Source organism: Trachurus trachurus (assembly GCF_905171665.1).
Source record: "Trachurus trachurus genome assembly, chromosome: 1".
Lineage (NCBI taxonomy): Eukaryota > Metazoa > Chordata > Actinopteri > Carangiformes > Carangidae > Trachurus > Trachurus trachurus.
In genome coordinates this window covers 22,623,532-22,640,582 of record NC_139891.1, presented here as the reverse complement: position 1 = coordinate 22,640,582, position 17,051 = coordinate 22,623,532, and the positions used below count along the sequence as shown (strand labels likewise).

Sequence of the window (17,051 nt, the reverse complement as noted above, 5' to 3'; positions counted from 1 at the left end):
ATAAACAAACAAATCAATAAATAGCGTGCCAAACTAGTTCTGTTACTTGACGTCAGAATGAGACTCAATAAACCTGTAAAGAGCAGCAGGAGAGCTTCATGGTGCACCAACAGCTCTCCAGCACCATGGACAGCGACCATCAACAAGGAGACTCAGGTCCTATTAAGAGCTATAACTAACTAACTAACTAACTAACTAACTAACTAACTAACTAACTAACTAACTAACCAACAAAATTCAACAAGAAAACAATTCAAATTGTTTTTTATTTGCCGGGAGGACGAGATCCATTATTGGCTCACCCATCACGAAACTGATGCTCAAGTTTCCATTTCCTTAAACACTTAAAGAGCAGATACTTATGGACCATTTATATCATAAAATTATAGTGTTAATTGATGCTATTTGCGTCTCATTGTTTCAGGTCTAACTTTCCTATCGGCAATACGCAAATCAAAACAGGGATGTAGTGTCAACAGGGCATAATGGTTGTGCGTAATGGCACAAAACACTTGGGAACAGACACGTGCACACATAGGGCCCAAAGGGTGCTTGAGCCCCTGCCCTTTTTGCCTCGTATTAAAAAGTGCCCTTTTTTTTATTTTTTATTTTTTTTTCAATAAATGCATTCCTGTTGTGCATGAGGATGTAAACAACCACGTTGTAAAAAATGCCACGGTTATCTACCGTACGCATTTCCTTGTAATACACACGGTATTGTGTATGTACCATGGTATGTAGGCTACGTTGGTGTGTGTGTGTTGTCCGCTGCTGCTCCGCTCTGTCCGTCAGGGGGGGGGGGGGGGCTTCCCCGCACTCCCTCACATGCACGTCCAGAGAGAGAGAGAGAGAAGTAGAAGCTGCTGCCTCATCGATAACGTGTGCCGCACATAGATGAGACGTGACAGTGGAGCGACTTGTGTCGAATCTTGTGAGTTATAAATCCACCAACATAACTTCCTTGTCGGTTCTGACAAGTCGCCGTCCACTTATTCAACAAGCTTAATGAGTCATATTTCAGAAAAGCGCTCATTTGTGTTTGTTTAGCTAACTGCTTGTTAAGCCCCACCCTGTCCTCTGTCTAACATCACCTGAATGTAGTGAACAACAACAGCAACAGGAGGAATCACTCACTCAGCTAGATTTCACTGACTATTTGAATTTGTTTCCAGATATTGAGTTACTGGTAATTGTGACTTTGCTGTTGTAAATATTGCTGCTGTTCTGAAATATGCACAGTAGCAGTCACAGTAGTCACTTCTTGGTTTTGTGTGTGTAGCCTGTAGGCTTAGCCTACTTCTATTTTGCACTTGCACTCACATGTTTTTTTTTTCTGCAAGCCATGTTAATGTGCACCCAATACCATATTAGCCTCAGCCTACCGGTTCAGAAGTCATGACTCTGCAGTCCTGAAGGCGTGCAGGCTTTCTCTACCGACTAAATAGTAACTGTAATTTATTTTAATGTATTTATTTTGATATTAAGGCCTGAAATTTTTTTTACATACTGCCCTTTTCTGATGTTGAGCCCCTGCCCCTCTATAGTCATGTGCACGTCCCTGCTTGGGAATTATAACTGCTATTCACTGCAGTATGGTAGGCTACACCGGGAATTAGGTTTATGTCCAAGGAAATTAAATTAGCTTTTCTAACACTCGTTTATGGACATCAATGGGAATGTGGGATTTAATGTGGCCATTAGCTCTGTACACAAAGCCACTGTGAACACATAATAATCCATACAAGGGAAGTCATATACAGTTCAGCAGCACATTTCTGCTGACATACATATGCGATTATCATCTCGGTATTCTTCAGCAGAAACGATTGGAAAGTCTGCAGCATTAAAGCAGAGAAATCACCTGCACACATTTGTCAGCTCAGACACAGCCTCTCGACGCCAGATGGCTGGTCGACTGTGGTACAAGACTACAGACAGTCAGAGACGCATCCCAGATGGTCAATACAACAGCCCTGGAATAAGACTGACGATCACTGAACAGGTCCTCAAATCCTTAATATGTGCATGTCTTTTGCAGTGATAGTGTATATTACAGAACGTTTTCATGGAGGAAGAAAACTAACTCTAGTGAATTATTCTGTCTGTTTATCCTTCTTAAAGCCTTTTTCACAGCTCATTTCTGTTGATCCTGTAACGCAAGTGCTAGGTGATGACAGGCAAAAACAAAACATGCACATATTTTGAAACCACTGTCGACTACTTGGCGCTGGGAAACTTAAGTGTGTTTGTTCATTTCCATAATGTAATTAGCCACAAATACATAGTACACTGTACAAAACATATTTATTAAGAATTATTATTTTAATAAGGCTACTTATGCCAGCTCACTTATCATCACTGCGACTTTTATTAATGTAACATAATAATTTCCTTTTGATATTTTTTTAAATAGATATTTTCCTTTAAATTATCTACTCTTGCAATAATTAAATCCATCCCAAAAGAAATATTCAGAGCTGAGTTTGAACAGAGCTTCCTAAAAAAAGAGCAGACACATTTGTCATGCTAGTGGCGCCATCTTCTGGATAATTTCTGAACACACATTCAGTCAGAGGGGGAAAACAAGAAGTTTATGTACCATGATACTGTCTCAGTTACAATGGGGAAAAAGTAATCCTGAAAATATGCCATTTGCAGCAACTATCTAATTATTATGGCAAATAACTTAAAATTCCAGTCATTGATGCACAACACATATAGTTGAGGAATTCATGTGTAATTGCAATAGTGTTTTAAAAACAAAACTAAATCAAAATCTTTTTATAGAAATATTATAATAGAATCTATAAAAATACTTGTTTTAATATAATATTATGTTATGCTATACAGGCATATATGTACCTCCACAGCCCAGTACAATCCCTACAATCATAAACTATGTTGTGCTGCCACCTCGTGGTAAGACATGATGCAGCACTGATGATAAACGTTCAACTGCCAAGCAGCACACAGTGAGCTGTATTAGTGCCACAGTAAAAACAACACACTACACATACAAGGCCAAATCGGATGCGCTGTAGCGGCAGCTTGCATGTCAAACATTTACTTTGGCTGAGGGGCTCGTACTGTTGAGCAGGGGAAGTATGAGTGATACATCAAACCGGCTGACAGTGACCCGAGTGCAGTTCTTTGCTCAGTTTTCCTGCTCGCTGGCCTCGGCGGGCAGCTCTGATGAAGTACTTGTTCCCACGGCTCAGTGAGCTGTATGTGCGCGTGTGGCCTGAGGTGAGTGTCCATTTGTCTTAACTTGGGAGACAATAAATCTCACCTGTGCTGCTCAGACAGATGAAGGCTGAGCTCCAGTGAAATATGAGATTGTTGCCATTAACTTTATTACACCGACCACTGGTCTCGTTTTTGACTGAAAGTTGGAATAGTAGCAGTTTCTGGTTCATGAAGTTTGTGTACAGAAAAAGAGGGTGATTACATATAAATATTTAAAATCCAGATTTGTTTTTTTGTACTTTATTCTGTATAAATGGCAATTTACTCTTAAGTAACTGTAACCAAATTATTTTAAAGCTACTCGGGATATGTTTGGTATCGACTTCGAGGAAGCTCTATCTTAAACAAAATTTGTTTTCTCTGCAGATTTTCAGTAATCAATATCAGAAAATGTCTATCAGTCTAACTTTCTATCTTTCCTATCAGGAAGAGATAATTGAAGTCTTTCACATGGGACAGCATCTCATGCCCAACCTGAGGGAGCAACCCACCATTTTCAGGCAGAGCAGCGCGGCCTCAGACTTGGAAGTGCTGAATCTCAATTAGACCTGGAGGTCACGGTGTAATGAGGTCCACACAGCCGCATCATTTGCCAAAAGCAGAGATGCAGTTCTGAGGTTACTAAACCAGGCGCTCTTCACTTTCTCAGCTGAGCGTAAAGATTGAGTCGATTGAAAAACATACACTAATTGTGACTGGGGCAATAATTGAGAAGGACAACACCACCAAGAACGGGCTTTGTGAAAGAAACAGACAGCTCCTCATCTATTAGCTGCATGGAAACTACACCCACGGTAAAAAAAAATCCTATACAGTACGTGACCCCAACGACTTGATCATAAGGTTCCAGCAACTTCACAAAACGTAGAGTATGTAGGCTGAATGGTTTAACCTCCATGACCCTGCTTGTATCTGGTGGGTCAGCTCTCAAGTAAAGACATTTTCCATGACTAGGACTTCATTTGCATTGGCTGGATCATTCCTTTAACTACTGGGGTATACGCTTTCCTGAGGCGGCTGAGCAGTGCGATATCTCAAAGACAGGGATACACACTCCTCTTTTTTTAAAAGAGGGTCAGCACCCTCCTTTGGTCAATCAATAAGCACTCGTGACCTCTGCATGACACTGGTAAGGCATGTAAACTATAAGGCAGGCAAACACATCTAGAGCTTTCACATCTCAAAGTGAATCTCATCCACAAGTACCGATGATGATTGGCTGATAAACTTAGTGACCTCTGACGGAGAAATGGCGTGAGGGTCACCTGATCCTTTCAGCTCTGTCCCAAGAAAACAGCTTGCTGGTTGGTTCCTTACATCTTCCTATTATTCCTGCTTTAAATCAACACTTACCCTCTGGGCCCAGTTGTTCAAAAACTGAAATTTGAAGAATTTGAAGTTTAAATCTTAAATATTCACAATGTATTTGTTTAATGTATACAGGTATTTTAAATTTTATTTTTGTGGGGCAGATGAGGTCTGACTGTTTAAAAGACATTGAAGAAACAAAAAACGGCCCAGAAAACGACACAAACAACCTGTTTTCAAATAAATACACTCTGAGTGACCCTGTTCTACCTGTTTCTTTTTTCCAGACCTAGCAGCCTTCAGTGTGATACACAGTCCCATTTATCACTCATTATCTGGATTTGGTAATGTTGAAAAGTTTGTATCTGGATCAGACTGATCCAATCCAATTTTACTGGGGTAAATGTAAGATGGATTTCGTGATCTTGGATGGCAAAACAAGGGAATTCAAAATCTGAATAATTTTAATCCAGATTACACCTTTTGAACAACTGGGCCCTGCTGCTGATAACAGGCTGGGTGAGACCCTGCCTCCACTTCATGGGTCATCTTGTGTCTTTGAGGCCAAACTAAAGTCATGTGCTCACCATTGGGAGTAGGGTCACACCTGAAGCTCCTACACTGCAGGACCTGAACAGTGGGACGGTTGCTGCTCCACAACGTTGAAAGAAGACAGTTCAGTTGGTTCAGGTGATGATCAGGGGGTCTGCCCAGGTTGGGAGGACAGGAGCAGACACAAAATTGGGATTGGGATTAATTTAGTAATCCTTAATTATCTGGATAACTGCGTCTCATTTTTCTTGCCGTTACTTTTAACATGACCATTTCTCCAAGAGTAGGCTCTTTTCATGCTCAGGTGCGCCTGCTTTACTCTCACACTCACTGCCTGCATGTGTAAAACACATGTGATCTGCATTTCCTGGCTCATTTCTTTTCACCTTTGAGACAAAAGCCCACAAGAAACTGACTTTACTTTTTTGATATAAAAATGTAAAACATTAGCAAATGGTCATGTTTATTTTTCATCATAAATAAAGCCCTGAACAACTTGCCGCAATTGAACGTGTGGGTAAAAATGAGAGTGTGTGTGTTGGTGCAGATGGAAATCACAGGATGTGCTGTGACAGCAGACCAGGGGTCATTTGTCACACATATGGCAGTTATGTCACTGGAGACAAACACCTAACACACACCAGACCACGGTCATGTGTTTGTGTGTGTTTCATACGGCCCACCAATCCCCACGCCATCCCACTCCACTCAAACATGCTAATGTACCTGTGCTCTGCTCTAATTGGTCCCAGTGATGCTCGCCCTGCTCCACCTGTGTTCATGGGAAGCCTCCAGTCAGTCCTGCAGTCAGGCCCCCGCCACTGTGTGTGAGCGTGCAGTGCTAATATTATGCAAACAAACACTTCTTTGTTGTTTGGCACTTCTTGCACCGACCCGCCACTGTGGAAGAGAGGGAGAAAGTAAGTATAGGGAAAAGGAGAAAGGAATGAGGGGTGAGCGATGAGTGAGTGTGTGTGTGTGTTGAGGGAGGAGGATGAGGAGGAGGGGGCGGGGGGGGGGGGGGGGGTGCTTGAATTCATTAGTGTGATTACCTGAGGTGTGCTACTTTACAGGGGGTAATCTGCCAGCCCGCTCCATACCCTCCAAACTTCAGCCAGTCCGCTAATGAGTGCTTGGAAAAGTTAGTCAAGGTGGAGAGGTGCTTTGAGGAGCTATACACCCCAGACTAAGGTGTTATTATATATGCTGGAGCAGAAAACAAAGGATAGCTGCGGCCAACGAAACTGTTTCAACCCTTTGTTTTGATACTCAATGCACATAGCTCAGTGGCACTATGGGTAGTAGTACGCCAATTGATAAAGAATGGCACATTGCTGCGGCCCCAGGTATGACACTTTGAATGATCTGTGATATTAAGAGCCACATTTTCTACATCATTTGAGACAACATCCCAGATTAGTCATCAGGACACCAGAGGGGTTTAGCCGGTCACATTCAAAGAGTCGCTTCTCTCTGAGGTGATGTCCAGGACTGCAGCTTCCCTCCTACGCTGTAAGAAGAGGTGGATTAGAGGCCAGATCAGCCCCTCTCTCCTTCTCCCTTTCTTTTTTCTCCTCCCTAGGAGCTCAGGCCATGGCTTTAGAGAGACAGCTGCCATGAGCAAGGCTTAGGACCGTCCACGGGGACCGAGAAAGTGAAAGTGTGAGTGTCAAAGAACAACATAAAGTGCAGGAAGAGCATGGTCACGATGGACAAGACAAAGAGGTGAGAGGGGGAAAAATTCAAAAAGGGAAGCCAGAGGATATATATATATATATATATATATAAATAAATATATATAGATCCTGTAACTTTTCCCTTCCTCTTGCCCTATGCCTCTGCTTTATCACACAGCATCAAAACATAGCTTTAGTCCCCGGAGTGACTGGCCTTTTTATCTGCTCCCTAGCTTCCCACGGCGGGCCGCATCCACCCATAATCTGCTGCCGTTTCATGTCTGGAGCGCTGTAGAGGAGGATAAGGGACTTGTTCAAGTGAAGATCAATGAGGTTGTATACATAGCATATGTGCATCAGGAGAGTGAGATTCCTTTTTTCTTTTTAAGGTGGCATCTGATCTAATTAAAAAGAACATTATACATGGGTGTATTGAAGAAGCCATGTCTGATTTTTAACAATAATCATCATTAGGCTCCTGACTAATATTTGACACAGGAGTCAGGGTAAATACAGAAGCACGGTGAGATTTGTGTCATCCACACTGTAAACAGGAGTTACCTTTTGTTACTAAACCGGCTCTCTGTGGATCAAACATGGAAGAGAGACACAATGAAGACTGTAAGTAAACATGTTGCATTATACATTTGTCAAAAACACATTTGGCTGTATGTCACAAGCACCTTGTTATTTAAGACAGTGCCAAGTGTCTGTGCCTAAAAAAAAATCAAAGCATGCTGGTGTATTGGCAGCAATAGCCAGGGTGTGAAACTGTGTCAGTGAAGTAAAGGGAAATCACCAGAGGCTGTTTTCTATTCACACCACAGCTGGCTGACAAGATCTGCAAGGACTAATTGTGCATCAGTTGGAGGCTGCAGAAAATTCTCGGTCTGTGCTTTGACTGTTCTTTGTACTGTGGGCTACCCGCCTTCCCACCCAAGTGGCACGCACTCACACCAGACTGAGGGAACTTAAAAGTGCAACAGAAAAGCCTTGGGACACACAAAACACAAACACACACACAAACACAAATCATCGATCGACCCCAAAGTCAACCAGTGACCCTGACCTCCTCTACCCCTCCAGGAACAATCTCTTGCAGGAATCTGTGTGAAAAAAAAAAACGGGAAAGTTGGATTCAAAAAGAAGACTGGGTGAGAGAGAGAAAGAGAGAGAGATAATAAAGACAAGGAACAAAATGACACCGAGTTGATTGTGTTGGAATGAAAAAAAGGAGATGGGAGGAAAACTTTGCATTTGGAACTGCTGATCAAAGTGATTCCCACAGGAAACCCGTCTTAATGAGAGCTGTACAAGAAAAGAGGGGTGGAAGACAAGGAGAAAGTGAAAGAGAGGAAGGGTATGGCATGCCATTCCTACACAGAAAAAAAAGAGATGAATCATATACAGCACCTAGTGGAAGACATGGGTGTGTGTGTGTTTGGGTGGGGGTGGGGGGCGGGGGGTGGGGTGGCTGTTTGAAGGGTGTTTTCAAGATCGTTTTAACGTCTTCACTGAGGGAGCGTCAGAGGCAAGGCCAGGTTAATTAAACCCAGGGGAGTACCAGCTGAAGGGGGGCCCGCATTTGAATATGTCACAGAAATAGCACGAGTGTGTCAGCCGAGGCCGGATGGCGAGGCTCGGCGAGCAAACATGTTGACTATGCATTACACGCTAAAAAGGAAGAGAGAGAAATACAGACAGTCAGACAGCGAGGGGTGAGGGTGGTGGGGGGGCTCCGAGATAATTTGTGTGGCATCGATGCTGTGCTCTTCTATACCCACTGCGCCACCGGATTTCTCTGAGTTATTAATGTTTGTCATTAGCTGCATTACGCTGGAGGACAGTGACTCGGGAAAAAGAAACTGCAGAAATTTATATGGGACAAATATTGACAATAGCTGGCTCCTGGGTATTGGAGAAGAAGAAAAGATGCAAACTATGTTAATGAATGGTAATTAACCACCAGGGTTTGTCTCTCCTGGATCCCAGCTAAATTGGTCCCCGAGTTGCAGCTAGAGACAGTCCTGGCCTAATCCTTTATTATAAAAAGATAAAGGAAAACGACATCATTAGCATATATTTGAGAAGGGAGGGGGGATTAAAAAGTGGAATTATTTCTTTTTAATTCCTGAACGGAGGATTCTTCGCACTATTGTTAATTATACATAATAAAAAGAAAGGGGGGAAAGTGGTAAAGATGAAAACAAAAGCTGGGAGAGGTAAAAAGAAGGGAAAAAAAGGGGGATGATTTGAAGGGAGGAGTGTGAGGTCTCCTGTGTAGGAAGCCAACTCAAGGACAGAGGAGACCAGGATCACGGTTTAATATTCAAAATGAATAATAAGAGAGGGAGGAAAAGAGAAACAGATAAAAGGGGTTGGAGGTAGATATGTCAAGGATGGACCCACTCCTCTAACACACCCCTGTGCTGCGTTGTGCTGCGCGTGTGCTCGTGTGGACCCTTGTTAATGATGTCAACAGCAGGGGTCACTTGTTACAGACAGGAACCATGCCAACAGTCAGCTGCCAATCATGAGAGAGGTGTGAGAGCCCCGCTGTTCACTAGAGCATCCTCAGTCGCCATCGCACACTGACTAACAGTCCTTTGAACTGCTGGAACGAACAAAATACAAGAGAGCCTTTAGACCAGAAACAAGACCGCGGACTTCATAACAATAAATACAGTCTTTGAAGAAGAAAATGTCGACCAAAATAAGAGAAATTAGTTTTTATTTACGAATGAAGATCAGAATTTAAAAAAAAAAAGAAAGAAAATGATTGATATTTAACATAATTGCCTATTAAATAACTAGCAGAACAAATACTTAACACAGTAGGAGCTGGAACAATTTGTCTCAAACAAAGTTCATTCAGAAATAAATACTGAGCTCTGATCACTGGATAGGGTTTGGGAGCAGAGCAAAGAGGTCTGATAAATGGATCAAGGAGTGAATCTGTGCTGCACTCCAGACTTTCTCAAAGTGTCGACTTGGCATTGTTAGGTCAAGTCCCTGCGCCCTGAGGTCCTTGAGGTACCAAATAAATTAGGGGGAGAGCTAAAAGAGAGTGAAAAAATTCCAACTTAAACATTAGCGTAAGCATTTGCCTTATCACCCCAGGTCCGCGTTGAGAGTGGGGGAGAGTGGCTGCACTGTAAATTAGCTTGGCGCTAAAGGGCCCTGTCTGATAGACATAGTGCACTGAGCGCTAACACAGATGTCGAGGGCTCATTTACAAAAGCCGGGCTGCTGTGTTGCGCCAGTGGCCCAGAGTGAGTCGACAGCGCTTTTCTCACAAATATTGGTTCTGCTGCCCCGGCTCAGCTTGGCTCAGCCCGGCTCCCACTGAGTAGGAGCCGGTGAGGGAGAGAAGAAGGGAGGGAGAAAAAAAAGAAGAGGATGACAGTTTTCCCAGCCTCAGCCCAGGGAGTCAGGCTTTTTCGCTGACTGGTGTTGCGAGCATGGCCAGCTCTTCTGTCAGCACTTTCCTCTCCTTCATCTTCACGCGCACAGCCTCCATTAGCTGGCCGGCAGAGGGGATCTGCAGGGGAGGGGAAGGATAGAAAAAGGGTGTGGGGGCAGTGGTAGAAAGGGGTTAGAGAAAATGAGGAAAACACACAAATACACTGTTATTAAAAAAAAAGGAGCCAGATTTTTGACACCTGGCATCTTTTCAGAAAGCTCATTTGTTGTCTTGTGAAACTGGAGAGCCTCACATGGGGCCAGTGGACTTGTGAAACTTTTGAGGGACCATTCACACTGAGTGTTTTGACAAAGCAATTCACAAAACAGGCTTCACGGCGGTGGTCTCTGCATCTTATTTCACACTTTCCCTTTTTTTCTGAGCATATTCTTAATGAGTGATGATGATGCGTGATTCTTAAATAGCAAGGTTCATATTTTTCAAGTCTGTTTCTGCTCGCAAACTAAAAAAATGTGAAGCTGCCCTTTAAGTTCAGAATAATGGAAGTCACTGCTTTGTTTTAGTGAGGCTTAAGACAAACTACATTTCTCTTGAAGCTTAAAGGGTTGATAATTTGTCAGCAGACCTGCCCCAAAGCATAATTACAACAGTCAGTGCATCACGGGGGCATTTACAGCATTGCTGTGTTTTTACTGGACTGTATCTGTGCAGGGAAGAGAAGAGGATGAGAAATGACACGTACATAATCATACAGACAAATGTTGAGTATGAAGAAACCTTCTGTGTGTTTTTCTATTTTTTTTGTCATGTTGATGCTGGAAAGGTGAAAGAAAGAGGTGGGCAGGACTGTCCTCAGGCTTCAGGCTAATTTTGTTTTTCCTCAGATTCGACACAAGGATTTTATGGTCATTAGGTTGCCTGATCAAAGGCAGGCATCCGTACTGTATCAGCCATAAATATTCAATTCAAGTTATGTGCCTTTTACAAGCGCTTTTTTTTTTTTTTTTTTTGTGGGAGAAAGGGAAACAAATTAATTCCCTGAGCGATTTCCCAAGTCACAGGGCCTGAGATGAGAAGTGGACAGGCCAAGCTAGTGACTTCAATATCATAAAATGTTTCACTTTTCATCTCTTAAAAGAGAATGTGAAATAAACTACTGAAGCATACAGACAGAAACAAGCTGACACAAGCCTAAAGTACTGTAACAAACTTTACTGTATAACGTTTCCAGGAGGGAATAAGAGGTATCGTGTTGCTTTGAAGTGATTAACACAAACTAACAACACATATTGGAATCAGCTCTGTAGCTGACATGTTTTAAGGACACAGAAATGCACTGTGATGTGATTTGAAACCGTTGTCTTATCAATTTCCAATACATGTGGAGAGTGAGTGCCTCTGAAACTCACACGTACAAAAACACACACGGTCCCCCTGCCCCTTGACACCTCTGTCTTCTTCATTAAAGGTAACAGGAGCTGGGAACTCAAGGCCCTGTGTGCTGGGAAGTGTGTGTGTGAGAAAGTGTGTGCGTGCACACTTGAGCATGTGCTGTACAGTGGGGAGTCAGTTCCAGCAGCACTGGATGCATCAAACACACAGCGCTATTCCTCAGAGAACCACTACATTGAAGTAACTGCTGAGATATCTCCCTCTGCCTCTGTCCTCCTGGGAAACCCCACTCTATCAGTCTCACGTACACACACTCACACTAAAATAGGCATGTGCACACACACACAGACACACATGCACAATTTCCTGATCAGCTAATTGCACTTAGAGCCACTAACTATGCAAACAACCCCCACTAAAATAGAGACACAGGCACAACACAAGGCTCTTTGGGACAGCAAAGTGGGAGACTGGATCATTAAAAGTACAGATATGGGAATATGGGTAAACAACTCTAACAGGTAAACATGATCTAGATAAACCTAACATGAGTGTGATTTAAGCCTGAAACATTTGAAAACAAAAGAAACACAATCAACTTTCAATTTCTTATTCCATTTTCTTCTTTTTTGGGGGCGATTTTATCTTGGACAGTAGAGAGGTGACGGGCAATGAGAGATGCAAGTTAACAAACTAGACTTCAAGTGGGGAAGTTACGGTTCATGGTCATTACTACTAAAGAGTTCATAAAGAACATATCAAATGCATGAACACAAGATTTCATATCAACACCGACAAGGCAGCATCGATATCTTGATCATGTTTTGTTTAAGTTGACAAAAGTCACCGTGTACAGCCAGACCTGGCTGGTCTCTTGGCTGTTAATAAATGAGGTTGGTAAAAAACGACCTCGTGGTCTGATTTGTCTCCCTGAGGTTTGAGACTCACATGGAAAGACAAGTATTCATACTGGGGCTCACATATGGGACGAGCAGGACTATCACTCCCTTTCATCTAACTGCCACATTTGCTGGGGACCGATACCCTGCAGGGTAGTTGGAGGTAAGCTGTGATGCAGCTGCTCTACTGGATCCCCTGGGCTGCTTAAGGCAGTGTGAGGAACTGGCAGTAATGTTATGCTACAGTTGATTTAGCCGGGCCCCTGTCCCCTTTGGCAGATCGAGGCAGCACCAGCACCAGCGCTAAGCAACACAACCACTGTTTTGCAAGAGGTCCTGTCCCCTTTGGCAACAATGAAATAGCTACTGTAGCATTAAGCCATGCTAACTCACACCCATTACTATTCAAAAGGCCCTAAAGAACAGACCTTTTGTTTAGGTATGATTTCATGAACATGTTTCAGAAGTGAACTGACGTGTAAAGCCACTGACACTGACAGGCGTGTGCGTATACATATGAGTGTGCGAGTGTGTGTGTGTGTGTGTGTGTGTGTGTGTGTGTGTGTGTGTGTGTGTGTGTGTGCAAAGACAAGGACAGGAGCTGCAAGCAAAAGGTGTTTTTATGAGCCAATTAAATGACATTGCTACTCTATAGCCTGGGGCACACCTCAAGGCAAGGAGCAGCTCAAAGCTGCAGCACTCCAGTGACCATTGTCTGGTAGTGGCGTTACACACACTAACTTTTTTTTTTCTTAAAAGATCGATCATTCCAGCTCTTTTGTCTTCTCCCTTGGAACGGGTTAGCGCAATTATTTCCAAGGGCCCAGTTTGTGAGGAGCTGTAGAGATTGTGTCAGGCTGTTGGATATCTAAATGAGTAAGAATGAGGGAGGGGGAATCAGAGAGCCTAAAAGAGATATAAGGGAGTACATCATTCAAATTTCTGCTTGTGGTCAGCAAATAACCACTGAATGTTTTGTTTTTCCTCAGGTATTCACCAGTTTACCACCTTATCAATATGATTGTAACAGCCATATATAGTCATTTAGTAGATGCTGCTGCTTAAATTAATCTCCAATATCCTATTCTATGATTGAAGTGACTTTTGGATCAAAAAGTCCTAGCGGAGTATAATCATAACTTATGTACATATAGTAATAAACACAGGTGTACACTACAGCTTAATTGCATGATAATAAGGAAGTAGGGTGTCACATTTGAATGAAATGACATTGGGTTTTTTCAGAAAGGTGAAGGATTCCTGTTTTAATTTTTCTGTCCCTGGTTGGTGAGCTGTCTCCAATCTAGGCCACTATTCAAGGTGAGGGAGAAGTAGTTACAGTAGTTTTATCATGGAGGGGAAAAAACAGCTCTTTGATCTTTGATCTTCTCACTTTTGTTTGAAAATCAAATTTATCAAACGGGGGAATAACAACAACAACAACAACATGATAAAAAAAAAAAGCCTGAGCACAAAGGCACCATACTAAGAAGTCTTGCATTTGATTATCTCCGATAATGAATATGTCACATTTGCAAAAAGGGGCTCAGGTAAGAAAATCACTAAAGCACCGACAAGCCTATTCTCTCCCTCTCCTTCGTAATTACCTACCCCTGCAGCGGAACAGATCCCTCTCTTTTCTCCCCTTTAGGCCACTAGAGACTGATATGAAAGGGAATTGGACACTTGGGGCCACAAATACTGTAATTAAAAATCTCTCCTTTTCTTGATACGTTGTTTGGAAACATCATTTCAGTGCGCAACATGCATTTGTTAGGGATCTGACCTAAATACACCCTAGATTAAACACAGGAAAGCACCGGGTCTTTGTTTCAGGTTCCTACTCATTAAGTGTGAAAATGAGGTGATTCAGGCACGACTGGGGTTTAAATATAGAAAGGTGATATCCATACAAAAGAGATGCAACCTTTAGGTAGAATCCAGCAGCAGTCAAGAACACACGCGTGATTACGGCTCATTGGCTGAGGCAATGTACTGGGAAGTCGGGACGATCAACACAAGTGGCTGCGCAGTGAGAAAACTGTCACATACCAAAAAAAAACAGCATGGTGTTTAAAAAAAGAAGATTGCCTTTCAATATTTGTTCAATGACATAAAAAAATGTAACACAGCTAACACTTATTCAGTCAGGAGATGCCCACTTTCATCATTCATTCTCTTTCTATGTTAATTTTAAGAGTCCACTGTGCTCCTGCAGGACGACCCTCGGGTGCAATCAGACGGGCAGTAATCTTTACGTTCCATACCTCAAGAATGATAATATTATTCACTGGGCTCATTCCAGCCAATATAACATCTGTTAGGTTGGCTGTTTGCTATACGCTTGCCTGCCAGGTTAAGAAATGACCCCAAGCCCTTAATGGCAAAGGAACAACACCAACAGGGCCGTATTGGCTGTTTCTGTTCATGTGAAATACAAGTCAGACACACTGAGTAAGTTGCTTTGTGCCATGACATTAACAACTTCAACACCAGCCTCCACCAAGGGAACCCCCCCCCCCACCCCTCCTTCGCTGTACCAGTGTCATATTTACAGTGCGAAGGCTCCCCTCCACGCGCACACAAACGCACTTACAGAGACAAAAAAAGAGTGGCTGATTTAATTAGCTCAATCATTAAATGAGGCTTAATTAGAGTCACTTTCCTTCTGAGAGAAGTGTGGGACTCAGAGCTGTTCCTTGTCATTACAGCAGCATAATGAGCCACACAACACAACACGCTTCCCCTCACCCTCGCAGCGCCGACAACAATAGAAAACTTTCTCGGCGCATTAGCACTGTGAGGCATGGAGCCTTTGATATGTTTAATACTGGAGGTTAATGATGTAACGCGCTATGAAGTGCCAATATGGTGAGAAGCTTTGACAACAAGTGACATAAATAGTCTGTTATTTAACGTCATAGAAATTATGCCATTTATTTGCTGTAGCGATGAGAAACAGCAACCCCGTCCTCTGAAGTTCGATAAAGGTTTTGAAATTACAAGATTCATTTCGGCCCTGTGGTCCATCCATAAACGCCTTTGTTGTTTTATAACATGTCCACTCCAGATTGGTCCGGCCTGTCTCTACTACTGTCTTAATGTAATGTTCACCTGCTTGTTATAGTTTGGAGGCTGATAAGAAGTGATGCTTGTACGTCTCCCCCGGGTGTGATTGCGAGGTAAATATTAGCGGGCCCTCAGCGCCACCCCATACCAGTAAACCAAACCACTGTCCTCTCGTAAAGAAATCAACAGAGTCAATGACTTTTTAAACGTTATTATGCTGTCATGAGGCTTGAGATGGGGTATGTGTGTGTACAAAATGAGTCTGAAAAATGATCTGGAGGGAATGTGTGTGCTTTGCGTGCATGTTGTGCACACGCGCTCGCATGCATGCACACGCTCCTCCCGTTCATTATTGGCCAGCAGCAGAAGCCAGTCATTTCCCTGTCTTCATAAAGACTTGGCCCATTAAATTCTACCTCCAGTCAATAATTAGGACTCCACAAATAAACCAAAGGCAATTAAATCAATGCTTCCCCGGGTCGGTGCCTGGACCCCACAGCCCACATGGACACTCCATCTTCACCGCTGGCCTTATTCATGGTGGGTTGCTGTGGAGCCATACAGTGCACCCCCTGGCCTGCTCATGATTATTAGATAGCACCGTCCCTCGATCCTAGCTATGGAGCGCTGCTTATGGTGGCTCTCTACTGAGAGGCATAGGGTTTGATTTCATTAACTCACCAGTGGAGGTGAGAGACGAGGAAATGAATGCAATGTTTCATTTGGTTTTGAGTGGACGTGTGGGGCAGCGGAGAGAGAGGGGGCTCCAGAAATCTATGCCACTTCGTTGGCATGAAGGGAGCAGTAAGTCAAAACACACACACACACACAGTCACATGTCTCTACAACGCACAGTTTGCCAATGTGTTGCGGATGTCTCTCTTTCTCGTTATGTTGACATGTGGCGGTGCATGACAGTGATGGCGAACAATGGCTCACACACAGAGACACGGACACACACATATATACCGCTCTTCTGGTCTTTCACATAGGCGCACACACATACACACACGGTGCGGAGACACAACACAGAGTGAGTGATGGGTTTGCTATTGACAGGGCCACTGAGATAATAAAGTGCTGTCCCACTGGCAGCTCCATTAGGCACTGACAGTGACAAGATGAGGCTGTCGTGAGAGTGCACATGCACACACCAGCATGTACACATACCCACACATAACGCAGACACGCGCGCCCACACACACACACACACGGACACATCCTCATCCTCCTTCAGTGACAGCCAGCCAGTTAAGGACATGGATCTCTCTCTCATCTTTCCCTCTCACTCGGTCTATTTCTGTCTGTGTCTTTTTATCCAAAGAAGTGTGTGTGAGTGCAGCTCAGGGGTAAGATCATATCACTATTAGGGGAGTGTGTTATTAGTGTCACAGGAAGGGTGACAGGCCGGGGCCATTTCACTTCACACATGTTCTGCTTGCTGAGCCTTTCATAAGCTATGACAGAAAGTAGAGAAATCAAGTG

The 17,051-nt window shown here is 43.3% G+C and overlaps 1 protein-coding gene across 1 annotated transcript in view; it reads right to left on the bottom strand.

Annotated features, from left to right (window-relative positions):
* Window positions 1-10,212: 10,212 nt before the first annotated feature.
* Window positions 10,213-17,051, bottom strand: part of cntln (centlein, centrosomal protein) — a gene marked incomplete at its 3' end in the record, with an annotated part of 80,547 nt that continues 73,708 nt past the window's right edge. The window contains exon 27 of the mRNA XM_083986031.1: window positions 10,213-10,323. Coding sequence (XP_083842157.1) covers window positions 10,213-10,323 — 111 coding nt within the window. The remainder of the gene's footprint in view (window positions 10,324-17,051) is intronic.